The 26,842-nt window shown below is 44.7% G+C and overlaps 1 protein-coding gene and 1 long non-coding RNA gene across 2 annotated transcripts in view; one reads left to right on the forward strand and one right to left on the reverse strand.

The window, feature by feature from the left end:
* Positions 1-20,881, reverse strand: part of COQ8A (coenzyme Q8A) — a 43,370-nt gene extending 22,489 nt beyond the window's left edge. The window contains exons 1-4 of the mRNA XM_066547771.1: positions 20,768-20,881; positions 9,112-9,306; positions 6,560-6,970; positions 5,515-5,581 (exon numbers count right to left, since the gene is read on the reverse strand). Coding sequence (XP_066403868.1) covers positions 5,515-5,581; positions 6,560-6,970; positions 9,112-9,288 — 655 coding nt within the window. The 5' untranslated portion in view covers positions 9,289-9,306; positions 20,768-20,881. The remainder of the gene's footprint in view (positions 1-5,514; positions 5,582-6,559; positions 6,971-9,111; positions 9,307-20,767) is intronic.
* A 106-nt stretch (positions 20,882-20,987) lies between these two features.
* LOC136555176 (uncharacterized) lies at positions 20,988-21,845 on the forward strand. Its single transcript, XR_010783436.1, has 2 exons — positions 20,988-21,045; positions 21,543-21,845. It is a non-coding gene; the product is annotated as an uncharacterized lncRNA (long non-coding RNA).
* The last annotated feature ends 4,997 nt before the right edge of the window (positions 21,846-26,842 follow it).

The following is a 26,842-nucleotide window of genomic DNA, read 5'->3' on the forward strand; positions in this document are numbered from 1 at the left end:
GGAGTACAGGACATCTGCCTGCTAGCAGGGAGTCCTGAATGAACTCCTCTTGCTGCTTTGCTTGAACATGGAGCTTTCTTTGCTTCCCCTCTGAAACTGTCTTTATCTCAGCTCCCAAGTTGTCTCCAAGTTCTTGCTCTTTCCTATTCCTCCCTGCAGTGGGAGGAAATGAGTAGGCAGCTCTGTGGGGCTGAGCTGCTGCTGTTCACCTGTTACCAGGAACAAATCACCCTCCAAAGAACCTGCAGTGCTCCAAAAGCAGCCTCCTCCTCTGGGCCACTAATCTACTTGCACAGGACACTCCTAATGTCCTTCACTTCCCTTGTCTGCAAGAATAATCATTTTGGGACACTTCTCAGCAGTGCTCAACTGGCATTGTTCAGCACCTTGGAAAAATAATATCCTTAAGCACCTCTATAAAGTCATTCTCCTGCATTTTGCACTTCATGCAGATTATTTCAGGCCTGGAAAATGCCACTTGGTTCTATAGCAGTAGAGTGGCTCTCAGAATATTTTCCAGGCATCTGCAGCATCTGGTACACTTGAAACCAAGCCTATCAAGGGATGATCTGGAACCAGTTTTGTTCAGGGCAAAACCTCTTGCTCAGCAATTGAGACAAAACAAAACAAACAGGAGCTGAATGGGCTGTTATCACTGCTCAGCCTGCCAAGCACAGGGTGGGAGCAAGACCCTCCCCTGGAGCAGCCTGTGCCCTGGTTTTGGTCAGGTAAAACACCACAATCACCACACAGCACACACTGAAAGCTCCTCAGCTGGACAGGGCAATGAAGAATATAATGAAAGGCTCATGGGTCAGGATAAGGACAGGGAGATCACTCAGCAATCACCATCACAGAGAAAACAGACTTGACCTGGGGAAATTAGCTCAATTTATTACCAATCAAATCAAAGTAGGATAATGAGAAATTAATACTAAATCATAAAAGACATTCCTTCTACTCCTCTGTCAGGTTTGCAAGGTGCCCCTGAGCAGGAAGAATTATGTACAGAACTTCAACATCTGGGAGTGACTGGCATCTGACTCCAGGATATCAGAAAGCTAATTAATTACTTTATTATACTATATTATAACATAACTGTATTACACTATATCACAGTAACAAGAACTATCACTAACTAACTCAAAAAACTCGTGACTCTCTGCCCAAGAGTCCCGACACCCACACGTGGGTCAATGAATCCAAAACACCCTCACCAGAATGCAATCCAGCAATCACCTTGGGTAAACAATCTCCAGAACACATTCCACATGGGCACAAACACAGGAGCAGCAAGTGAGATAAGAATTGCTTTGATCATTCTTTTCTCTGCTTCTCTCACAGCTTCTCTCAGGAGAATCCTGAGAAAGCGAAATCTCTCTCTGTTCAGAGGGCATGTGAATAACACACTCCTCCCTTCTTTCTGAGCTTAACTTTACTCCTGAATTCTGCTCCTCCCTCCTCAGGGAGAGAACTCCTCGCTCTGCCCCTGCTCCAGTGTGGGGGTGCTCCCAAGGAGACAGTTCTCCAAACTCCCCCAATGAGAGTCCTCTCCATGGGCTGCAGTTCTTCACAGCCTGCCCCAGCAGCACAGGGTGCAATCCTTCAGGAACAGGCTGCTCCAGGGGCACGAGTCCTGCCAGGAACCTGCTCCTGTGGGGGCTTCACACAGCTTTCTTCAAGCATCCATCTCTTCCCTGGGGGCTCCTCCATGGGCTGCAGGTGGAATTCCTCCATGGGCTGCAGGAACACAGATGCCTCACCATGGCCTTCACCACAGGCTGCCAGAGAATCTCAGCTCCAGCATCTGCAGCACCTTCTCCACCTCCTCCTTCCCCACCCTCGGTGCCTGCAGGGCTGTTTCTCTCTCTCCTCTCTCCAGATGCATTTTTTTCTGGATTTTTTTCTCCCTTCTTAACTCTTATCCCAGAGGCTCTGCCACCAGTGCTGATGGCCTTGGCTTGGAGCCACCTTGGACTTGGACACGGGGGAAGTTTCTGGAAGCTTCTCCCAGAAGCCACGCTGCAGCCAAACCCTTGACAAGCAAACCCAATCCACTCACATGAATCCTGCAGCTGTCAGGTCTGTATATACTTTACTAACATACCTCAACAGAGTAGGTTTCTGATTTTTTTCTTTTCAAATTTGTTAAAATCATATTAAATCTAGACTTCACCACAAGCTTCCAGAATTTTCTTTATTGCAAAAGAATCTTATTATATCATTAAAATAATAAACTTAGAAACCAGGAATATGATTAAGGGAGACAGGAACAGCTTAGAAAAGTCAAATAAGGCAAGGAAGGGAGAATGGAAATTAAAAAAAAACATTAAGAACTGAGTAGTGGAACTGATGACCCATCAGGCTACAAAACAAGCATGGAACAAAAAACTGCAGAAAAATCTGTTTTGTCAATTACAATCCTGGGAAGAATAAATAAATAAAAATCAAGGATGCTATTTAGTACTATAAATAGACCTACCAGCAGTCACTCTGGCTGCTGCTAGAAGCAAATAAAAATACATATAAAGGACTAAGAAGTTCAGTAGAGGATCTTGTGCTGGTCACAGAGCAGTATTAGCTCAGTATTACAGGCAAGTGTTGGAAAACATGATCTTCAATCTTTCCAGTAAAATGCTCTTTGCCCACAGAAGAAGTGAGAAGCCAGGCAAACTCAGCAGTCCAAGTATTTTTGCCTCCTGTTGCTAATTTGTCCATCACTGCCAGAGTGATGGACATCATGGCTGAGACACAGCTGAACACTCCCATAACACTGAAGGGGATGAAAGAAAACATTCAAAGACAGGAGGAGGAATGGGATCATGCCAATAGCATGGGAATTTAGCTATCTGAACCCCAGGAACAGTTATATGAACTCTGGTTTTGACCTACTCAACATCACTCCATCCTATCCAACATTAAAATGATACTGTTTGAATATAGAAATAAAGGGGAAAGTTGATTTTATTAAAAAAAAAATCAAATGCTAGTTTGACTGGTGTGGATATTGTAGAAGAATCCACCTCAACCACTTTATTTCCCAGAATGATTTTTTGGGGTCTTCAAATGAAGATGGCATCCCAAAGCACACAAGAAAATTCCTGCACAAAAAGTTTACTTGCTTTAAGCTACACTCCCTCACAGACATGGAGCAGCCTCCTGCCCTTGGTTATTTCTAAGGCAATGTAAAGAGCCAGGCATTAGAGCAGGAAATAATCACCCCCCACCTCTGCCATTCCTTGGCTGATTCTCATCATTTGAATGTCCTAGGAAGTGAGGACACAGCTGGCTCACTAATATTCCACAGGTTAACAGTGATGTTTCCTGCAATGTTTCTTTATCCTCCCTCATCCAACCTGGCCTTCAACACCTCCAGAGATGGGATATTCCCAATTTCTCTGGGCAGGCTGTGCCAGTGCCTCACCACCCTCTGAATAAAGGATTTATTCCTTTATAATAATAATCTTTATAACTAATCTAAGCCTGCCCTCTGTCAGTTTAAAGCCATTACCCCTCATCCTGTTACCAGAGGTCCTTGTAGAAAGTCCCAAAATAATACCAAGGGATATCTTAAACTGAAATAAATTACCTATAGACCAGATTTTTTGTTTGCTAAGCCACTGTATGACAGTACTGTTTCTCTTTGCTGTTGCAAATTAAAATTCAGAGGGAAAGATAAGCAATGAATGCTGACATGAGATTGCAGAGACCAGAGAATCTGAACAATTTCTGCAAAAGAATTTTCCCCCAGCAGCCCTCTAAAAGCAAGCACTCTCTCTTGCCAGCCATTTTACTCACATGAAGCAGACAACTGGAAGAAGAGTAGCAAGACCAAAAAAAAAAAATAAATGACACAGAGATGTCTGGAGATGCTGCTTATAAGCAATCTTTCTTTCCTACTCTCTCTTAGTGGTTTTGGTCTGATGGGGCTATTTGTTTTGGTTTTTACTTTGAGGTTAGGAGAAGACAGGTTATACTTCCCCTGGAAGGATGAGTTAGCCTTCCCTCCCACAACAGCCTTGGGTGCCAAAAGCTGGAACATAAAGCAACAGCACTGGAACCCAAAGTTCACAGAAAATTTGGTCATCTGCCACTTCACATCCACCAGCTGTCAGCAAGCAGCAACAGAGGAACTCAGAAGGTAGCAGCTAAAAGTGCTGGGATATTTCCCCTAGCATTGAAGGCTAGATTAGAATGGACACCTGTGTGCTACCAGAGCTTAGGAACATTGTAAGTGAGTTTTAAAGTAATGCCTTGTTACTCCAAAAAGCAGATCATAAACCCTGCTTCCCCTAAGGAATAATAAGCATGCTGTGAAGCCAGAGTGCCTGCAACAGATTACAGGGTCAAAGAGATCTGACAAGCATGAAAAACTTATCACAAAATTCACTTGCTGTTTATTCCTGCACTGCAAGGATCAGCCCCTGCCCCAGCTCCTCCTAGTGTGCCTATCAGTCTGACAAAAGGACACACAGAGACATAGTAATTGTTTTTTTAATATAATAGTTGATTTGAATTACATTTGACAGGTTACTTTTCTTTCTTCTGGGATCTTTAACACAAGGATGTCTACTTTGTACATGTGCTTCTCTATCAAATTTTGTGGAAGAGAATCACAAGAGCCACAACAGACTGTTCACAACCTAGACAGGCCACTACCATCTCAAAACAGTAGAGTCACAAAAAAAACCCAACCACAGCAAAACACAGACTCCTCATCCAAGGAGGATTACCTAAGTAGCACTAGCTGTGTTCATCTCTCCACCTGCAATATGTGATACCTTATTCCTTAGGAACATGTTTAGTCCTTTGATGATTTTGGATACAATACATTACATAAGCATCATCTGTCAATATTACTTAAGATATTTAGCTGCTTTTTGATATAGTAAGTCCCATTCTGCAAGTAGAATTCATTTAAGTTTCAGCTAGCTTGATCTTACAAGCTCAGAATTTACATCCTTCCTGGGAGAAAATGGTCTACAAGCAATGGCTTAGTAAATCAAACCTTGACTATTATCATCTCCCCATGCTCAAGAAGGAATACCAGGAGGAAATGTTTTATATTTAAACACTGTTCACAGAAGTAGCAAGGATAAGATTGGGGAAAGATTACTTCGAATAACAGCTGCTCCAGCTGTCTCTGTTTGACAGTAACAGCAAACTGTAAGGACTGGGAGAGTCTCCTCAAAGTGCAATCACATGTGCAGGACCAGGGTATTTGTACAGGCTGGGGAACAGCCTGCACCCCAGTCTCCCATTAGAACAGCACAGCCCACATGGAGGTGTCACCATGACAGCTCTGCTGTGCACCCCCAAATCATCTGCCCCAAACTAAAGAGCAATGACAAAGCCCAGATGGAGCTGTTTGTGGGAAAGCACTTTGCTGTTAGCAAGCTGAACTGCAAATAGGATGGCAGAGGCAACCCCCCAGTGGTGCAGAGCAGGAGCCCTGTCACAGGCAGCCGTGACAGCAGTGTCAGTGCCATGGCAAGGCTGGCAGCGCACACTCACCTCCGAAGTTGGCGAGGCGGCCGATCCTGGTGACCGGAACCTTCCTCTCCCGGGCCCGCTCACTGAGCTGCAGGGGAGAGAGAGAGAGAGGGGAAAAACAAAACAAGAAATCCACAAATTAACTGGGCACATGCTCAGACACCTGCAAAGTCAGAGCACAAGCCAGAGCACTTGAACAGCTCCATGCTGCAGAAAGCTTTCCTTGAACCCTTGGGATTTTCAAGGGAATACAGATCAGAACAGACACATCCTGAACTGAAATGCACACTGAGCAGAGGAGAGGACAGGAAGGTGGGAAAGACAGAAGAGCTGATAACCATGTTGGGAAACCCCATTTTCACTTTCAGCAGCCCTTGTATTTTGAACTTGGAGAAGCCAAACAAAGCTAACCCAAACTCCCTTCCATGCATGGCATTAGAACTCACGGAGGGTTCCATGGGATTCATGGAACTGTAATTCACAGGACTGTGGACAGCTCCCCCACACACAGCAGCAGGAGCAGCTAAGTGTACAGTTACATCCAATATCCTGAGTGAGTGAGCCCAGTGGCATCTGATACTGGATGTGGGGAAGGAGCACAAGGTCAGAGCAGGTGACAAGTATCTGCACTGTGGGTTCTGCACTCACACGAGGGCATGAAGCACTAAAGTGAAAATTGTGAGCTATGCTACTCTCCAATCTACTTATGCTCAGGGCAGCATTGCCTCCACCCCTACAACTGCCTCCACCTCTACAAGATGCCACACAGGAAGCCACAGCCTCCACTGTGAGGAGCTTAGGTCCAATTCTAAGCCTACGTACACTTTTTAAACATCCTCTCACATCAGATTATCTGACATAGAGGGAGCAAGTGTGAAAAGAGAGACTGAAAAGCTATTAACAGAACAAATATCACAGGATTAATGAGCACTGACACTTCCCTCTTTTCCCTGCAAAAAAGGAAATAGTGGAAGAGGAAGAAATGAGAGAAACATAGGAGAAGGTGAGTAAGGGCAATCTGGTACAGACACCACAGTAGTGAGAATCCTTAATTAAAACAACATACCATCTGCTTGTAGGGTTTCTGTCCTGAACCTGTTTTGGCCTGTCTGGCTTTATCAATATCTTCAGCTGTTAATCCACCAACAGAGGAATGGTCTTGGTGAAAAGCTCTATTTTGTCCAAAGGCAGTAGCAAAAGGATTTCCAGGGTCCCTAATGCCTCCAAATAACCTTGCATCCATTTTGGGAGGGAAAGGCTTCTGACCCATGCCAGAATCTCCAGTCTCATCAATATTTCTAAAAGGTCCATTTGTTGTGTAGGAATAAGCAGGGCCTTCAGTGCTGTGTTCCTGAGGCTTGCCAGGGGCAGTGGAGAAGTCCACTGGAGCATCTGATGGCTCTCTGGCTGAGAAGTCATAGTCTTTCCCAAAATCCTCACCAAGGTCAGTAAAGTTCTCCTGCTGTTTGCCAAGCTCCTGCAAACAAGAATTGAAATACTTGAAGAAAAGATCTTAAACTTTGCTCCCTACCCACCCATGGTCCTCAGAGATGAGCATGCAGCTGGGTGTCACGTCTCCACAGTAACGAATTGTAGAGACAGAGACTTTGGCACTGCAGACATTCACAGTAAAAGACAGGAAAAAAGGAAGAGACACTGATGATGCCTGGAATCCCTGACAACCCTTTAACTCCACTGATGGGATAAATTCTTGAACAGGTTCTCAAATATCCATAACTGGAGACACCCTGTTTTTACATACACTGCCAGAAAGGGTCACTAAATATGGAGTTCACTAGAAGCAGTGCACTGCTCAGAAACAACAGGTGACTGGAGCTGCAGTATCACATAAGAATAATGTTGTTTTCCTTCCTCCCACCCTGTTTTCAGTCACACAACATGAGCACTTCCAAGCCCAAAGCCACCTGAAGCAATACCAGATACCTACTTACAGGCAGAGTAAGCTCAGCCCTTCACAGTCATAACACTGCCAACTGCAAAACACATTCCATTATTCAACCACCAAACTATGTGTTGTCATCCCAAAATAAATAAAATTCTGTGCCTGGAGCAAGGATAACAGCATCAGGCACAGCAACACTCCAGGCAAGCTTCTCCTGACACTCTTTTCTGTCCTAACCTCGCAAAAGCTGCCCCACAAAGTCCAGCTATTTTTTAACACTTTTCAGTCAAAAATAAATACACAAATAAAAATCAACAGCAGAGCATTATCTCTAGTTACCTATCTCAGCAGTGGCAATACCATAAAATAACTGATGACTGTTACAGGCTATCAACAGGATTTTAAATCCTGCTGTGGTCAGGCAACCAGGCAACATATTTTGGGCTCTTTCCTAAATACTAATTACATTTCCCTTCCTTAGAAAAAAAGCAGAACACGGTCTTTCCTGTTATTCAGCAGCTCTCATACTATTCTGAACCTCAACATCACAGTGGGGGAGTAGAGAAATGTTTACAGATGGGAACTGTGGCTCACAATACTGACCAGTGATTACAAGCAAGAAAGTTCCCTTGCCTCCATACTAAATTTTTAGAAACATGCCAGACAGCTAAACCACTGCCAATTAATATAAAACATCTTCCTCTCTTCAAAACAGAAAATGCTGTGTGTTTATATTTCTTACTGAGCTCTGCTTTGGCAGGAGTTTCTCTTGCAATCCCTTTACCTAAAGCAGGGCAAGTGTTCTGCATTTGTGCTCATTGGGCTTCTCTTGTGCAAAGAAACATGCACAGAAACAGAACATCTCTTGGGTGCAAGAGGCAGGCAATGACAAGACAAAGCACTGTCCCACAAACAAACATCCAAGTTAGTTCTACTGCAAGCTTAAACAGAACCAAGAAAACACTGGCCCAGATTGTAGGACTGAAGCTATAGATTGCTCATTGCATAAAAACCATCAAAATCTCATTCCTTACTTTCTGCTTCAAAAATGATCATCTGAGCTACACACTCCTTCCAGAGAATGATGAGAGAGAAGTACCACAGATAAGCCCCTTGCTTTCAAAAGATGGCAGCACAGCAGATGTGAAGCTCTTATAAATCTATCCCATCTCTGATGAGAGAAGCTGCTGTCTGCCTTTCCTTATGTTCCTCATTTGAAAGCCAGTACCAAAATTCCAGCCTGGACTGTAAGTGGTGAATGTGCAAACACCTGAACCTGAGCCACTCTGAAAAATATCACGTGCACCAATTCTGCCAAGAAAGGAAGCAGCACTGAGATAAATCCACTGCACTCTAAAAGAGATGTAAATCAATGCCCAAAGTTTAAAGGAGACTAAATAACAAAGTTGCTGACCAGTCTTAGCAAGAGTTTGATCTTTAACAAGATGGGAACTTTTCTTATTCAGCATGTCTTAAACACTCAGTAATGGAAACACTAATATTCCCCTCCCATTCCTGTTCAAGCACCTCCCACACACCACAAATTCCAAAGAATTCCCAGAGCACTGCAACATTACTGTTATCAATCCCACACTTCAGAACTAGGCTCTCATTCAAGACGTGAGTTCCCTGACACTCACACAACAAAACCAAAAAAAGTACCAGGAGAAAAAGCAAAGCATCAGACTAGACTGTGCTCAAAGAGCTTTGCTCACCTGCACCTTGCCCAGGGCAGAGCTGAACTGTTGCTCAGCAGTGGCCTGGAGAGTCTTGGCAATGGTGACTGCATCTCCCCCGAGGAGCACCTGCCGAAGCTGCCCTGCCTGGGTCTCCAGGATGGCTTTACTCAGCTTGGTCAAGCCCCTCATGACCATGATGGCATCACCCGCCATGACTGATGAATTTCTGTGCTGAAAGATAAAAAGGGAGAGGGAGCAGAGAGACAAGATGTCAAGAACAAGTTTGCAGCAGGTTTCATGTCCCCTAAGAGCTGGTAGCAGATGCCTGGAAAATCTCTTCCTGCTTTGGCAAGCAGCCACCATGGGAACCTGTCTGCAGCCCAGGGAGCACCCAGGCCAGCCTGAGGGCCTGGACAGCTGATCTTACCAGGAAAAGAGAATTCTCCTTGTTCTCAAGAGTTAGGATGACTTTCCAGGACTCTACACAAATATCCAAGTTACCATTCACCAAGGCAAGCAAAGACAGTAAATGTCCATAAACACTACAAAGATTGTCTTGATTCCTTCCAGATGTTAGAAGTGGATTAAAAACATAAACATTTGACCTTTAATTATTATGGAGCCTTGGAACATGTTCTCAGGTCCTGATAGCACTGATGAAGTTCACTGTCACATTCCATCCCTGCCCTGCAGTTGTGCCTGCTCATTTTACATAGCTGAATTTCTTTACTCCCACACCAGTGATTAAGCTTTGTCCATCCTCCAAAGGCAGCCTGCTCCATAGTCTGTTTTTTTCCCCAACTTGTAACTCACTCTGCTACTTCTAACTGGAAGTTTAAGCATCTCACAACACCTACCTACTACAGCATTTGCAAAGTGCTGCACTACAGTCAATTTTTGATTTAGCCCCTCTTCCTTTTCAAGAGGATCCATTTCAGATTTGGAACAGCCTGTGCCACTTCAGTGTCTTCAAATACAAACTGGGCACTGCAGGATGGAGGACAGAGTGTGTCTGACAAGAGTAATTTCCATCAACTCCTTTGGCTCAGCCTGGAACCAAGCTCAGGCTCAGGACAGTGGCTCTCCTACATCACTGTGGTTCATGTAAAAGAAATCCAGTGGTTTGGGTGCAAAACCATTTTGCAGGGGAGATTTTCACCTGCTTATTTCACTCATCTGCTACACCCTTCAAGCACAGACAGGGTCACAGTTCCAGGACTGGCTCAGCTGCACATGTTCCCATCTTTACTGACACAGAACACAGAGGCATGCAGTTGGAACAAGATGTTGACTAAGCTCCAACCTTGCCCATACAGCAGTCTCCCTAATGATTTGGAGAGGAAAAAAAAAAATGTTCTGACTGCAATAGGTAGAGAGCACTAGTCTAAGGCCATATATTTATTTCCTAGGTAGGTACGCAGCTATCAACCAATTTTTAGAAGATAACCTGTCAACATGCACATATACTCAACTATAAATGTTAATACACTGATGTGGTACAAGTAGTCTTGAGTCAAAGCACACAAAGCATTACATCCAGCTGCAGACCACAAGCACCTGGATCCAGTTACCTTCTCAGGAAACACATGCCCTGTCTCAAACATGTCTGCTGCACCTGTCATGAAGGAGAAGAATGGACTGCTAAAGCTAAATTTCTGTCTAAGTACACAAATTTGCTGCAATCACACAGGAACTGCACAGATTACTACAGCTGAACTTCAGAGAGACATTATTATGCAAATGCAGGATAAAGCCCAGTTACTGGGACATTTGTTCAACCACTGTTTTATCAGTAATCAAAATCTGGAACAAGCACTGCAGCCAGGAGTGTTACACTTACATGTTGTAAGTGCACTAAAAGGACAGTCAAGGGCTTACAAGGAATCTGGGCATAACAGGTTAGCTGCAAAAATAAAACTCAAGCCCACCTAGGTCATTTTTCTGTGGTTCTCACTACAAGACCCATCCATATGCTCCAGACCTCTAAGAAGTGTTACTCCTGCATCTCTCTGAGTTCAACCACTACAATTTGTTTTAACCTTGTATAAAGCACTTTTAAACTCAAAAGTTGCCTGTCAGGCAAGGAAATCTACTCTGTCAACAGGAAGTGTTTTTCTACCCCTACATCTTCACACTGGAAATTTCCACATGGATCTCACCCAAAGCATTTATTTGCAGGCTGTCCCTGCAATTCAGAGCCAGTCAAAGAAATCAGCCAATAACCCAATACTGTCCCAGCTGAAATGAGACCATTCAAAGGTTGCCACTATTAAGAAATAAGTGCTTTTGTGATCACAAGTATTAACAGCAAGGAAAGCTTGAGTGCAAAAAAAGTTCATTTCCTCCATACCAAGAAGGGCAACAAAAGGTAAGCCAATACAGACTTGGACAACCCACACAAAAACAAATCCACTTTTAACATGTATTCTTACTAATAAATAGTAGTAAAATTATACACTTCTTTCACCCCAAACCAGCCAAAGACCTTGTCATAAAGTGCCAGTTAGGATATGCTAAATATGTGCTTTTTAAAATAAATAAATCTCCAAACAAAATTTCAGGGAAGCGAATGCAGCCACAAGTAGAAAACATACATTGCACAACACTCATTCAACCCTGCACTGCTAAATATATCAACATGCAAAGAGGACCTATTGCCCTGCACAGATTTGGCTACAAGACACTGTACAGGGCAAATTCTTACCAATCTCTCTCTGACTTCCATTTTATCAGCCCCACTTGCTCTGCACAGCAGCTGTAACCCTAGGTACCAGGTAAGTGGTTTGTTAGCTCAGAAGCATCAGCAACATGCTCCTATGCAGTGCTGCCAAAAGACAGGCTATTCTAAATAAAATATATGCTACATAATCAAGAAGGTAAAACACTACATACACACAAAAAAAAAAACAAAACACAACCAACTAACAAACCAAAAAAATAAACCAAAAACCAAACATTAGGAAAATTACTTTTTTTTTTTTTTTTTTTTTTAACAAAAAGGCAATAAGCACAAGCAAGGACAAAACCCCAAAAGCTGAGACAGGAAGCACACACTTCTGAGAAGTTTGGTAGTGTACCAAACAACTACACTTGTGTTAATACCCAGCACAGACAGCAGGCAAGGCATTTTTCCCCCCTAAGACAAGTTCTATTCCTACCCTGTTAAATCAATAAATACAGTACAAGCAAGCTTTATCAGAAGGAGATTTAGGGAGTGGTTCCAAATGGAATTAGTCCAAGTGTACAAAGTCTGTATCACACTTGACTTGCTCCCTGAGGATTCTCTATCTAGCACAAGCAAAGTGGGGCACTGCTAGCACAGGGCATGGACAGGTCAGTGGTGTCTGCACAAGCTGTCAGAGTGCCTCTGACCTGGCCTGAAGAGGGCTGACAAGTGTGGATCCTGAGCCCTTTTCCAAAAATAGGCAGGGTCACAGATTTGGCTTAGCAAGCTTCTCCCAGGTGAATGAACCCCTGGAAAACCCCCACACCTTCCAGCACTGGGAAACTCGAGCCAAGGCACCCTCAGACACCAGGCAAGGCACACACAGTGGGCAGAGGGCTCCTGCAGGTTAGATGCCACCTGATTCAGAGCCCTACTCTAACAGCAAAACCAAACCAGTGCTGGGATCCTCCTGTGAGCAGCAATCAGCCTCACAACCCACCATTCTCTGGAGCCACTGCCTGCCAAGTGTTTCCTCCCCTTTTCAACATTCCAGACTACTGGACTGAAGGTCTAAGCAAGTGCAGCTTGCTTATCACTCAGCTTATCAGAGGCCAATAACAGAAACCAAGAGCCTCACTACAAGGCAATGTAGTGAGAAAATCATGTATTTGTCCCACTCTAAAACATTCTTCTATTTATTCCCTTTCTTTTCCATGTGCTAATATGAGTTCTCCATGTGCTAATGTGTGCTCCTACAGACACACAGACCTGCTTGAGACTCCACGAGCTTTCCTCCAGATGCTTGTACAGTGAAAAGTTTTACTCAGATATCCATATGCACATGCATACACACACACACACATATATATATAGGATGGACCAAGTTTAAACACAAGATTTCTAATCATACAAGAAACGTATCTGAAAGTTTTCTGTGCGTGACAACACAGCCTCTTTCAATTTATGGGAACTTCTACTACCAAACATTGTTGAATAATTTGAAAACCAAAACAACATAACACAAAATAACTGACCAAAGAAAAAACATCAAAAAATCCCCCAAACAAAATCAGAGCAGTTTTACAGCAGCCTATATTCCCTCCATCAGGTCTGCAGTTTTAGCTGCCTTCTTTATCTTCAACTTTTATTCTAAATAAATGAAAATAAACAATAAAATAATACTAGCTTGGACAGGTACTAAGGCAGATAATCAGATACCACATATCAAGAAAACAGCCCCTACATCTTCCCTCTCTCCATTATCCTTTATTACAAGCACTGTTATCTTAGTTGTATCTAAACAAGGACTAAAACCCTGGCTTCAGTGTTATAACCACCCACACCATCAGAGCAAGTGTGGCAAGAGCATAATGAAATAACAATAATAAACACCACAAACAAGATGCAGAAGGCCAGATACTCAGGACATTGTTCCATGGCCATGAAACAAAAGTAGACTAAGTTCAATGTAACTATTATTCATTAAGCTGCTCTGTAACTGTTCTTTTACAGAATTTTTCCCATTTCTTTTTATGTTTGTTGCCATACCAACCCTTTCATGTGATCCTTTCATTCATGGCCTTTTTCAGTTCCATCACACACCTCCCCACCAGTTCCTTTGATACCAAATTGCCAGGTCCCTGCCTAGATGTATTTTCATTAGCTGGATTCCTTGGGTTGCAGCTGACCCAAATTTTAACCATGCAGGGCACAAAACCAGCATTTTAAAAGGAAGAAGTTGCTCTCATCCTTCAAACCAAACTGAAAATCCACCTTGCTTATCCTTCCTTCTTCCCTTCCCCATAACTCCAATACATTGCTGCTCCAAAAAGAAATGTCTTTAAAGATGTGACAGAAGTAAGGACCCCTAGATTTGATCCTGCCCTGTGGCCTGCACTCAAGCCCCCTTAAGCTGAATTCAGCAAGTCTCTGAAAGCTGCTTTACAAGCACCCTTCCACAAAGCACTTTGCCAATGCCATTTAAAACAAACACCTCTGAAGGGCAAGCAGAACTGGTTTGCTCCCTAATCACTACAATAGCAGCACCCACACTGATAAAAATGGGCTGCTGGGCACACAAATGCCTCTTTCCAACAAAATTCAGAAGGCTTAGCACTCATTTTTGGCAAATGACAGTTAGTTCAAAACCTAATTTTCCCCATAAATGGCTTGACACACGTAAGAGTGAAAAGAATGCCTGGACACTTCAGCAAGGCCTGCTTTATTTTAGGCACAGATACATCCCTGAATGCTCTGGACCAGCAGTGCTGTTTACTTCTCTCTGGACAATGTCTGGGGAATGCAATAGCATAGTCACAGCCCACATGCCTGGAATTAACACAGTCCCCTTCTACCCACAGATGGAAATAAGCTACACAGACCTGGAAATAATTTAGCCACGATTAAGATTTACCACAATTAAGAGAGCACAAGCCTCACTACAGGTCACTCCTGATATGCCTTGGCACAGTACACCAATAAATCCTACCCTGGGCACACTCTGTTTGCTGCTACACTGAGGTAGATCCAACTCAGTTGCTGTGATGCTAAGGTCACTGCTCATTCACTGGTCCCCAAAAATGTTATCTCTATCTGCTCCTGAGAATTAAGTCTTTGCAGTTGGGGGCCCAAAATAATAATAATTTTTAAAAAAATCAATTTATCCCAATTGCAAGGCAAAAAGTTTTGGGCCATGGGGATGGATTTCAAGCTGGAGTTGTATTTATACCCAACACACAATCTTTGTATTACCTCTGTTACCAAGAGGAAAGGAAGAAAGAATAAGAGGACAAGGGAAAAAAAGGGTTTTCTCTTCAGTTTATGCAGTGGGCTGTGCTTATAAGTGCATTGCACTGGATCCTCTGCTTAGCTCAAAAGCCTTAAGTGTAACTTTAGTCACATTAATCCAGAGTTCATCAGAATTATTCATGTTACTTCCCATGCATGTAGATCTTTCACTCAGCAACAAGGACAACAGTATATTAAAATCAAAATAGAGCATGACCTCCGAGCACACAGATTAACATGAGATTGTGGCAGATGCAATATTTGAGATTCTGGCAGATGCAATATTTGAAGCATGTACTTAAGAACAGAACTACTACAAGATGAAACCTTTATTTAGGTTTATGGCAAGTTTACACAAAAGCACAGTTCACTAGTTCCAAGTCACCCCATCAATGGTAACATACAGCATTACTTGAGAAGATAAATCTCCCACATCTGTAAGGAATAACTCTACCTAGCAGTAATTACAAAAAGGTTACACTAAAGCTCTTCACTGATCAAACCCAAACACTGACCTTCAAACAAAATCTGAGCACTACAAACACCTTCCCCAAGTCTGCAGAGCAGCCCTATTCTCTCAGTCACTTCAGCATCAGAGCAGAGGAGATCATCAAAGCCCAGCTCTCTCTGATGCATGGTTCTGCACAGGAATCAACAGAGCTCCCCTGAATTAGAATATAAAGTATAAATTGTACCCTGAATTAGAATATAAAGTATAAATTAAGGAGGTTATCAATTTGCAGTTAATTTTTTGTATATACTGTTATGGTACAATTGTTTTTACTGGAAGTTTTGACTTTCCAAAAGCACACCAAGGTTAATTTAGGAACTAGAAACTGATAAAGTGCTGTGCCTCACAAACAAGTGCAGATTCCTTTAGCCTCAAAATACACCACTACTTAATGCACAAGTCTTGAGAAAAATAGCAGCTCTTCCTCTTGCTTTGAAACACACAATCCTCTTCACTTATAACTCTCAAAAAGCTCAGGAATAGGGACTGATACCACAGTTGTCTACTTTAGAGAAAGAGAACAGGTGATCTACCCAAACTTACCCTGCTTGTCAGGCATAGGGCTGGGAACAATCCCAGGGCTCTCCATAGTGATCCTCACAGCACACAGCCTATCCCTAAGAATCCTCTAAACACCCACCTCTGTAGATCAAACACAAACAAGGACTTAGAGCTGGTTTGCTGACCACCTAAGCCATATATTGCCAACAGTCACCATTAAATGCCACTGTGGCAGTGGCTTCTAGTCAGAACCTCTCTAAGAGCTAGACACAGCCTGTAACTGAGCTGTGTCTAGCTGCTCTTCCTCAGGAACAAGAAGGGATTTTGTTTGTCACCCTTTGTGTACACCAGGACAGAGCCTTGCACAGCACTCCCCAAGTCTGTAAGTGGCACCCCCACAGGTCTCTCTGGGTGGCAAAGACACCCCCTGTGCTGAGCTGTCCCCTCTGGGAGCAGCAGGCAAACCCCAGCGCCACTGATCCCACTATTGATCCTGCAGGCATTCCTGTCTGCATCGATCTCATGGCTTCCAACCTTGCCCTAGAAACTGGGGTTAAGCTCCAATTTAGCAACTTACAGCACATCCTGCTCTATTCATAGCCCCCTGACACACCAGAGCCCTGGCTGTGAGAGCTTCCATTTTTCTGGCTGTGCCAAATCCTCCCTGCAACAAGAGGACCATAGGCAAAAAAAAGAAGACCTGAGATGATCTCTGTGCTGCAGGGGAACATGGTCTGTCAGAACCTACAGCTCCTGCATGGCAGCTCTGCCACAGACAAGTTATTTCTGTTTGCTCCTGCTCCCCACACAAAGGTACTTTTGACACTAGGGTACATGAGAGTAATGAGCTCTATGTTTCTCTTACAGCTAAGCCTAACCTGCAAGCTCTCACACCTGATACAGAATTTGTAATCTACAATTGTTTATGCTCTCCATGTATAGACTTTATGAAATCACATTTGCATAGTATAAATACATTGCCTTTCCAAACTAGAGAAACCAAAGCTTTTTGCAGCTTATACAGTTAAAAAAAATAAAAATCCCCAAACTCCAAGTGAGTTCTGAAAGGCCATGCTCCACAATGCTTTGCTGTGCAATGTAAAATTTTATCAGGCTTACTGATTTCAGAAGGGTTCTCTAAAAGAAACACTCAGTCCACTTGCAGTTTACTGCCCAGTCATTCTTCTGCCATCTCTTCTCTAATCCCAAGTACTCTGTTGAGGAGCACTTTGGCCAAATCAAATTAGGATGAGGATTTAATCCCTCCAAATGGCACAATCCAGACAGCAGGAGAGCTGTGACATTTCAGAACAATGCCCCAAACCCTTTCATGTTTCACTTGTTCAGCAGACCCAGAAAAAAACCCAAGGCATGCAACTGGTTAAAAAGGAAGCATGAATAGCAAAGAAAGGAGCCACATAAAAATCTAATCTACACCAAAAACCAGGACAAACTACAGAGGAAAAACAAACACAGCAGGAGAACTTTGTAAGTGGAAGTTATCACCTGCACATCACAAAACAGCTCTAGGACCATACAGATCATCTTTCCCCATGCCTCCACATACAGAATCTACAGTCTTCACAAAAAAGACAAAGTCTTCTGCAGCTTCCAGAAAAAAAAAAATGTTTTTAAACTGTGGATATGCATGCAGACTTGTTTAAGTAAACATATAAACTTGTAAAGTTTCTAAAAACCAGCTCCACAGACTGACAGCTAAGTTTTTGAGAGCAAGTAATGTCATTTTCTATGCTGTGAGAAGCACACAGAACATTTCAGAGACTGGATAGCTGGGAACTGAACATGCTTTATTTAGCTCCATACTTCTACTGATTGACAAAACACAAAAGCCATTAAAATGCCATTAAAATAAAGTGCAGAAACACAACTGTGCAAAGAAAGGGCAAAACTTGTGTATTCAGTTATTTCTTGGGTCTTTGTCACCAGCTCAGACTGATTTAATTTTGCCATCTACCATACAGGGGAAGGGGAGGTAAGAGGAACAAAACAAGTGGCATCTAAACAACTGAGAAGCTAAAGTCAAAAATTGATTAAGATTAATGTTAAGATAGGAATGTGCCTATAAAACGAGTTTTCATTGCTGGGTGAGAAAGCAGTGATTGAACCCACGCCCTCAAACTACTGAGCTTCACTGCCAACTGGTATTTTAGCTCCACATGCAGATAACTGATTTTCTTCTTCAGATCCTGAAGGAAAGCAGGCACCTATAGCACAAGGCAGCACTTTTATAAAACAAGCTGAAAGAGAAGCTACTCTGCTCCAGAATATACAGCTCCTTAAGGCAAAAAGGCTCCTCCTCCAGACTTCTTTCTCTTACAGTTTTCAAGGGAGAAGATGAGAACACCTACATCACACTGGAGATGTGATTGCTAAATACTGCTCAGACTCACTGCCTCCATCCTAGGCTGGACTGCTCACCCAGCAGGACAGATTTAAGGAAAAGGAGAAATGCTTATTCATGCACCAAGCTAAGTCCTGAGATGCATGTGGCAAACCACCTGGATCAAACAATTTATCCCATGCACACTGACACACAAGATGACAGACCATGAAGACCATGAAACACACATCATCCCTTGCACCCAGGTTAAAACAATGAAGAAAAAACACATGCAGACAGAAAAAAACCACCAACCTCTACCTACAAAAATCCCAACTCCATAAGCAATCAACTGGTTTTAACAGAAAAAATTAAGAAGCAGGAATTCAGCTCTTGTCCCTTGCTCCCTCTCAGTTTCCAGAAAAACAATACAGCCTGGCAAACAGGGTGTGAAACAACAGATCATCACTTGCCTTTAAAAGGACTACTGGAAGACTAGAAGCCAAAAAAAGTCCAGGTCTTGCTGCATGGATGCATTGAGCTATTATTATCACAAATGAATTAACCAGAGCTGCACTGCACAGAATTCCCCTTGGCAGGAATGAAACAAGGTGATCAGTACTCAGATAGTAAAGGAGGCAATTCTCCACATCTGGCCTTCTCTTCTGCTCATCTCACTGCCTCGTTATTAAAAGGGAGACACTGTCAAAGCACAGCAGGTCAGCCAACTTTTTTCCCCCATCTCAAGTAAGACTGGACAATATAAAGCTGTTTATTCTAAGCATACTTTATTCAAGGTTACCAATGTCACTGCTACTTAACAGCAATGAAAAAAACATGTACAAAATACAAAAAGAACTCTCCTGGTCTAAGAGCAAGAAGGTTCTTGCTTGCTCTTGCTAGCTGCAGTTCCTGTGAACTAAATGTTCTTACCCCATGACAGAGAAATGCAAAACTACCAATATACCTTTAGACACCAATCTGCATTCAGTCTGCATAAAGAACAACATCTTAATCCCTTGTTTTATTAAGTCTTTTATTGAGCTACTATTGACTTTGGCCACTACCCTCCTACACCCAGTGCTAAGACTTATTCTGCATATTCTTAATTAATACACCTGAGTCTAGTAAAACAATATAATTAAAAGACAAGCAACTCAGAAAAAAAATCTTAAATTGTTAGGTCAATTCTTTTTAGGAAAATGATACTCTCAGTTGTTGAAAGAAAAGCTTTAATTTCCTAACAGTGACCACAAAGCATGGATTTTCATTGTATGGAGGGGAATACAGAGAATCTCCCCACCTACATCCCTGCCGGGTGGCACATAACCTTGTTGGGCTATTAGAAATAGTGTTATTTCTTATGATACAGTCCTGCAAAAATCAAAATGATCAGTAACCGTGAAAACAACATTATACAATGTTGTTTGAAACTAAACTTTCATATTTGTAGTTATCTATAGGTCGCTTGTTCGGTGTCTGTTTAAAACTAAGTATCTCCCCATCAGTTCCCGTTCACATTGTTACAAAGACCTCCCAAGCCTGTTTGCCTATAGAAAGAAAGATCATTTCCTCAGGCACTTTACCAAGGGGCTCACAGGGGGTTTTTTACCCCCATTTCAGCTACAAGCAAAGCTTTAAAAAACAACCAACATCTTTATTTTACAGCCGTCTCCAGCCAGACGCGCGGATCGGTCCCAGCGGCAGAGAGCAGCGAGGCTGCAAGCGGGAGCAGCCCGGAAAGCAGCGCGGAAAGCAGCGCGGCACCAGGTCCGCGCGATATCCTCGGGCAGGGCGCATTCCCTACGGAGCAGAGCGGGAATTCCACCCTTTTCCCGATCCCCCGTGGGCTGCGCTCCCCGCTCAGCCCGCGCATCTCCCCGGCTGCGCTGAGGCGCCGGCCCCGCTCCCGGCCCGGCGCTGCCGAGCGCGGGCAGGAGGCGGGACCCGGCCGGCCCCGCTCTCGCCCCGCCGGGACGCGGCCAAGGGCACGGCAAGGCCGCAGCCCCGGGCTCCTCCTGCCCGGGCGCAGCCCCGCAGCCCCGCTGCCGCCATCGGCCGCCGGACCCCACACACATTCCCCCGCCGGGGAACGAGCCCCAGGCGAGCGACCCCGGCCCGAGGCGCCGCGCCGGGCACGGGTGTGCTCCCCGCGGCAGCGCCGGTGCCGCCATCACCCGTCCGCATCCACGCATCCCTTCCGGCACCGCTCCCCCGCATGGCAACGGGCGAGCTCCCACAGCCGGGGCACCGTCGCTGCCAAGGGCACCGCCGCTGCCGGGGGCGCCGCTGCCGGGGGCACCGCTGCCCCCACCCCGCCGCACAGCCCGGTACAGGCCACCCCTGCCCAGCCTGGCCCCTCCACTGCCGCGGTCGCTTCCCATACCCTGGCCCGGCACAGCCCAGCGGCCACGGTTCAGCTCGGATGGGTCCGTTCAGCTCGGCTCGGCGGCCGCGGCCCGGGCCCGCACGCCTGTTTACCGCCGCCACCGCCCCCGGCCGCGGCCGGGCCGCTCGCCCCGCCTCCGCCGCGCTCCCATTGGCGGAGCCCGTGCGCCCCGCGCCTCCGCCAATGGGCGGCGGGCTCGGGCGGGGCTCCGGCCAATGCGGGGCGGGCTCGGCGCGGCGCGCGCGGCGGCTGCAGGGGGACGTGAGGCCCGTGAGGTCCGTGCGGCGGCGGGCGGGGGGGGGCGCGGGTGGCCGGGTGAGGCGTGAGGAGCGTGTGCTGCGAGCGGGGCGGCGACAGCCGCCGTCTGTCCGCGCTGGGCTGGCTCCCCCCCGGGCTGGGCTTCTCTAGCGAACGGGGACCGCCCGGCCGCGGTGTCAGTGGGAGGGGGCGGGGCGGGGGAGGGTGGTCCCGCGGTGGGAAAGGATGAGGTGGGCTCGAGGAGGCCGGGGGTCGCTGCTCCGGCGGTCCCACATTTCCCGTTAATGTGCATGGGGAGATGGGCAGGAGCCACGCGCCCGGCAGGCTCCAGGGAAATGCCAGGCGAAGGGAGCAGCTCCCGATTCGTGGCGCTCCCTGTCCGGGAAAGCTTTGTTTGTGGCTGCCTGTGTGGCTTGTCAAAGCATCGTGTCACGCAGGCATAGGGAACTGGTCGGGTTGTTGGGAAATGCTCGTGTGCACCTTGGAAACAAACGCGGTGCCTTGTTCCCCTTAGGTCGATGGCAGGGATGCGGTGTCGCGCAGAGGCTGCAAGGGGCTCACAGCGACAGCAGCTCCGCGCTTGTCCGGATGCTTGGTGGGCGCCCGCCGCTGTCAGCAACTTTCCCGTCTGAAAAATAACAATACAGTCGTTCTGGGGCATTTGCCACATGGCTGCATCAGTGCAGGAGTACATTCGGATGAGGTTTGGAGATGAAATCATTCGTTCCTTCCTAAACCAAACAGGATTCGTAATCCTTCTCCAGTTGTAGCATAACTTGCAGGAGTGACCAATAAACAGCCCGGAGCTTTAATTTCACCATTGTCAATTGCTTGTTTTGGCTTACCTTTTCAGCTAACTAGTAGCTTGAATTGAGCACTTAAATCCACACCAGAGGACCTGTATCTAAGTCAGTAGGAGTTGTGGATGCTGTGGATTTGTGAAGAAGGAAAGTGGATAAATGGTCTGCTCTAAGTGTGTAGAGAGGTTGAACTGTACAAAACCTGTGAATATTACTGCCAATCTGCTATTGCCAAAGTTGTCCTCCTCTGTAGAGGGAGACAATTATTATCTCCAGCTGATCAGACCAAAGATTGTTTGGGTGGTATTTACCAAATATTGTTCAAGTATTACACATATTCCTTCGTGTTAAAAAAAAAAAAAAATTTGCATCTCCCCAAGCCCCTCTCAGTTTCCCATGTAAACCCAGAGAAGGTCTCTGAAAGGCACTGAACAGACAGCTACAAATAAATTTAGCAATATTCATCACCCAAACATTATCGAATTAGAAGCCAGCTCCAATCAGGACTAAAAAGGCTGGATTTGAATTTGAAAGGTGAAAAAAGAAACAGTTCCCTGGGAAAGACACATTATTGAATTAAATGCTGAACACACAGGCTGTGTGTAGACAAAATATATCTGAAATGGAAAGGGCAAACACAATACTTTGATAAGGGATGGAGGCTCAATATGTAGATGAAGCAAAAACATAACTGAAATAAGATACCAGCCTTGAGAAGTTTTGTCAAAAAAATGCCTCATTTTCTTCATTTCAATATTCACACCTGTGGAAATATACACAAATTAATTGTTCCATTTGTGGTTAGGTTCATACTATTTCTAATAAAGGAAAGATCATATATGCCCTCATCTGGAAAGAGGTAAGTTTTAGGTGTCTTTTCTAACGACACCCCTTTATCTATTCCTGTGCTGGATTTGGATGGCAGTGCTCAGTTTCTGTGTAACATCACATTGCTTGCATCAGCTTGGCATTAATTGTGAAACATCTTACTCACAGTGCTGAGCACGGAGAACTGGAGGGTTTCTGCATGAGCAGTCTGCCATAGTTTGAGATGGAGGCAGAGCAAGCCCAGGGTGAAGCTCTCCCCATCTCTCAAAGACAGGCCTGGCTGGTTCCCTTCATCCACACGTGGTAAACCATTGGATATTTCTGCCACTGGTGTTCAATTTGCATCACACCTTCTCCTGCCACTTTCTGCAGCCTTAAAAGACCCATTGAGGTTGAGCTCTTTCTGTACATAAAGAAGAGAGAAGTGTCTGTATTCCCACCTAATTTGGAGTGCAAAGAAGCAGGACTGAAAGCTGGACTGAAGCTGCCGGGAAAAAATAGTGTATGTCTCTTTTTGTTACTTTTTAGTTCTTAGGGGGAATAGGGACAGGACACCCCAGGACTCAATCCAGAATCCAGAGGTTAATTTTGCCTACTTTGTCCACAATCCTGAATAAAAAGTTGAACATGATATATATGAAGTGCTTGGAGAGCTGTTCCATGGCAGATCTCCCTGTAAACTGAGGAAAAATGGTAACAGAGAAATAATATTGTCAGTATTTGGGATTGGTTTAGTGCTACCACTTGTGAGATTGACAGCCTTTGATCCTGAAAAAAGGAAGTGTTGTACGTGGGAAATAGACCAGGGAGTCATGCTTTTCTTCAGGAAGGGTATCAGTGGTTTATGTAAAGCCTTGTTGGCTGTTTGGGGTATTCAAATTCAAGTTCCCTTCTCTGCTTGTGAAGACTTAACAGCACCCCACACACTGAGACCCTAATCATTATGCATACTCTTGTCTTCTCTCTTCAGCCTTACTCATATTATTTAATGGGAAAGTTCAGCAAGAGGAAATGAGGATGGAGCAATCCTCCAAGCCCATCCAAATCCCAGACAAATCTGCAGTCAGGCCTTGTGCAAACTGTGCCTTTTCCAGGGGCAGGAGACATGGACAGGAACCCAGTGGGGATCAGCCCAGGCTGCCCCATTCTGGTTTTGTGCCCTCCACCAAAGCAGTGTAGGTGAAACAGCAGCTTCATGCAGGCCCTGAATCTGGGCAGGGTTTGTGTAGAAGCTGATCTGCTGAATGTGCTGGGCAAACATTAACTCATAAAGTTCTTCCACACAGGGTAGAGGGAAGAAATCTAGTCCCTATAGGGAGGTCCTTTTTTCCTCCTTGTCCTGTAGGGACATAGGACAAGGAAGAATGGATTCAAACTAAAAGAGAGCAGACTTAGGATAGATATTAAAAAGAAATTCTTTACTATGAGGGTGGTGAGGCCCTGGCACAGGTTGCCCAGAGAAGCTGTGGCTGCCCCATCCTTGGAAGTGTTCAGGGCTAGGTTGGATGGGGCTCTGAGCAACCTGGGCCAGTGGAAGGTGTCCCTGCCCATGGCAGAGGGTTGGACTAGTCAAACTTTTAAGGTCCCTTCCAACCCAAACTATTCTATGATTCTATGAAACTTCTTTATAAATACCTAAACATTGACATCCATGTGACAGCAGAATGAGGTTGTTGCAGGTTAAAAGGTTTTGCATCAGTGTCTAAATCCAATGTAATTTTTGTGCTGTATACCTGCACTCTTTTGGAGGTGTGTGCAGTGCAGAGATGAATTTGCAGAGCAAGCCAAAGTAGTCCTGTGAAAAAGCAAGTTCCCAGACTTTGAGGAGTCTCTTGATTAGATATAAGAATAAGAAGTGAACATTATTAATAAATCAGCTAAAACACATTTTTTGCAATACAGCTGTCATTTTCTTCATGTAGCTTGCTTGGTAGTTTTCTATTCAGTCAAATTTCCACATACTGCCTTATCTAGAAACATTTCTGTGAGCATTTCTAGCAAGAAACTTACAACTATGAGGAGTATATAAATCAGTCTTTTATTAAATTATAATAAAAACATTATGAGTTTGATTATAGTAATATTAATTATTATAAAGCTATAAATACTACAATGATCTATCTATCCTCATGATAGATATAAATAAAATCAAAATTATAATAAATTTAAATTATAACTAATAGTTACAATTTAACTATGTCAGAGTCACACTCCCCCAGAGACTTCTCCCTACTAAGGTTAAAATGATGTGTTCAGGATCATCTAATTCTCAAAATATCCTCATTTTGCAGGTCAGTAGGAAAGCCTCATGTAGCAGCTGAAAGTCCTGACTCCACAGCAGATGCTTCAGCTGTGCCACCCTATCCCCACCCCATATTGCTTGTTGATCTTTCTGGAATGAAGGGCTGCATGGGGTGCATAAACAGCTCTGCTGCAGGCCTGGGGTAGGAGCAGCAAGAAGGGCACTGGGAAGGGCAAGCCCAAGGCTCCCTGGCTGTCACTTCCAGCAGGGTCCCTTGGGTGGGATCTTCTTCCTGCCCCTGTTCACTGTTAGTTCTGAGAGGAGTCTCTTTGCTCACCAGAGATCAGCTCACCATTTACTGGGTGCCAGAGAACACCCAAATAAACTTTTGCCAGTGCTGACTGAAGCGTCTGGGGAAAGCTGACTTCCTCAAAGCCTTGTACAAAGTGGAACACGTTCCCAGAGAGGAACACAGAGAGGAATGAGCCAGAAGGGCTAAACTTCTGCAAACAGAAGTTGTTAGAGAACCAGAGCCTGGACGGATCTTTGGGCCCTGCAGTAAGAAGGCCTCCATTGCAACAGAAAATTACTAGGCAGACTACTGACCTGCAGAAAAAAAAGGTAATGGAGCCTCAATTAAGCAGCAGTTGGTCATGTAATTAGGTTGACAAATGTCCAGGCTGTTCAGAGAACACTCAGAAATTCTCTTGCATAGGACAGGCCCAAGCTGTTTCTCCAACCACAATATGTATGGTTGGACTCAATGAACTTGGAGGTTTTTTCCAACCTTAATGATTCTAAGAATCTCTAATATACATCACCATCCTTCTCTCATGTTCACACAGCTAACCACAAAGCAAAAGCTGCTCTGGAAGTGTTTCCCTCAGTCCTCCTTTTCCAAGCAACTTCTGAGGCTAAGATGAGCTACCTCTTGAGGGGTTTTGCCTTGAGTTCACTCATCTTCTCTAGAGGGTAATTTTTTCAGGGCAGATGGAATGTCTTCTCTGACTCTGTAGATTTATGGCGTCCCATCAACATAATAATACAGGGATGATGAAGTGTAACAGCTCAAGTGGAAGTCACTGGACAGGTGGCTTGGTTTTAGTAGTTAGCTTGGAGGTATTTCAAAACTTTGGTGTCAGTGATGCTGTTTGTACCATATGTTATTTATATAGCTTTTTTTATGGCCAAGAATGAGAGCAAGAGCTCTCAGAGAAATGGCATCTCACTGACTCAGTCAATGGTAGATGCACATCCAGTATCATCACAGGATCCAAATGACGAGCTATTTTTGTTAAGCTTAGTACTGTTCTGGTTTTTGAACTGTGTATTTTCATCCCAAAGCATTCTGGCATTCATTGCACTTGCCCTTCCTTTTTCTCTCTCCACTCACTGCAAAGGGACAGAGACAAGGTGCCATTTCAGTTAGCACTTTAATTTTAAGATGATTTAGTGCTGTCCAAAGGGGGTGGTGTGGCAGTTCTCAAGATGAATATTTTCTGTCCAAGAGGAAGAGATAGTGCAGGGAGCAGGACAGATATTTCCTAGAATCACAGAATATGCTGTGTTGGAAGAGACCCACAAGGATCATTAACTCCAACTTCTGGGCCTGCACAGGACACCACAAGATTGATACCATATGCCTGACTGTATTGATAACACCTCTTGGATTATGTCAGGCTTGATGCTGTGACCCCTTCCCTGGGGAGCCTGTTCCAGTCCCCAGCCACCCTCTGCCTAAAGAACCTTTTCCTAATATCCAACCTAAACCCCCCCTGACATGGCTTTATGCCATTCCCTCAGGTCATGTCACTGGTCACCACAGAGAAATTTCATCATTCCCATCCCTGTTTTCCTTCTGGAGCTTTCAGTGAGCAGCCTTGCTCTGCACAGCTGGAGAGGGCAGGGAATGCCAGTGGGGCTGGCAGGAGGTGAGCAGAGGTG

Source organism: Molothrus aeneus, chromosome 3, assembly GCF_037042795.1.
Source record: "Molothrus aeneus isolate 106 chromosome 3, BPBGC_Maene_1.0, whole genome shotgun sequence".
Classification (NCBI taxonomy): Eukaryota; Metazoa; Chordata; class Aves; order Passeriformes; family Icteridae; genus Molothrus; species Molothrus aeneus.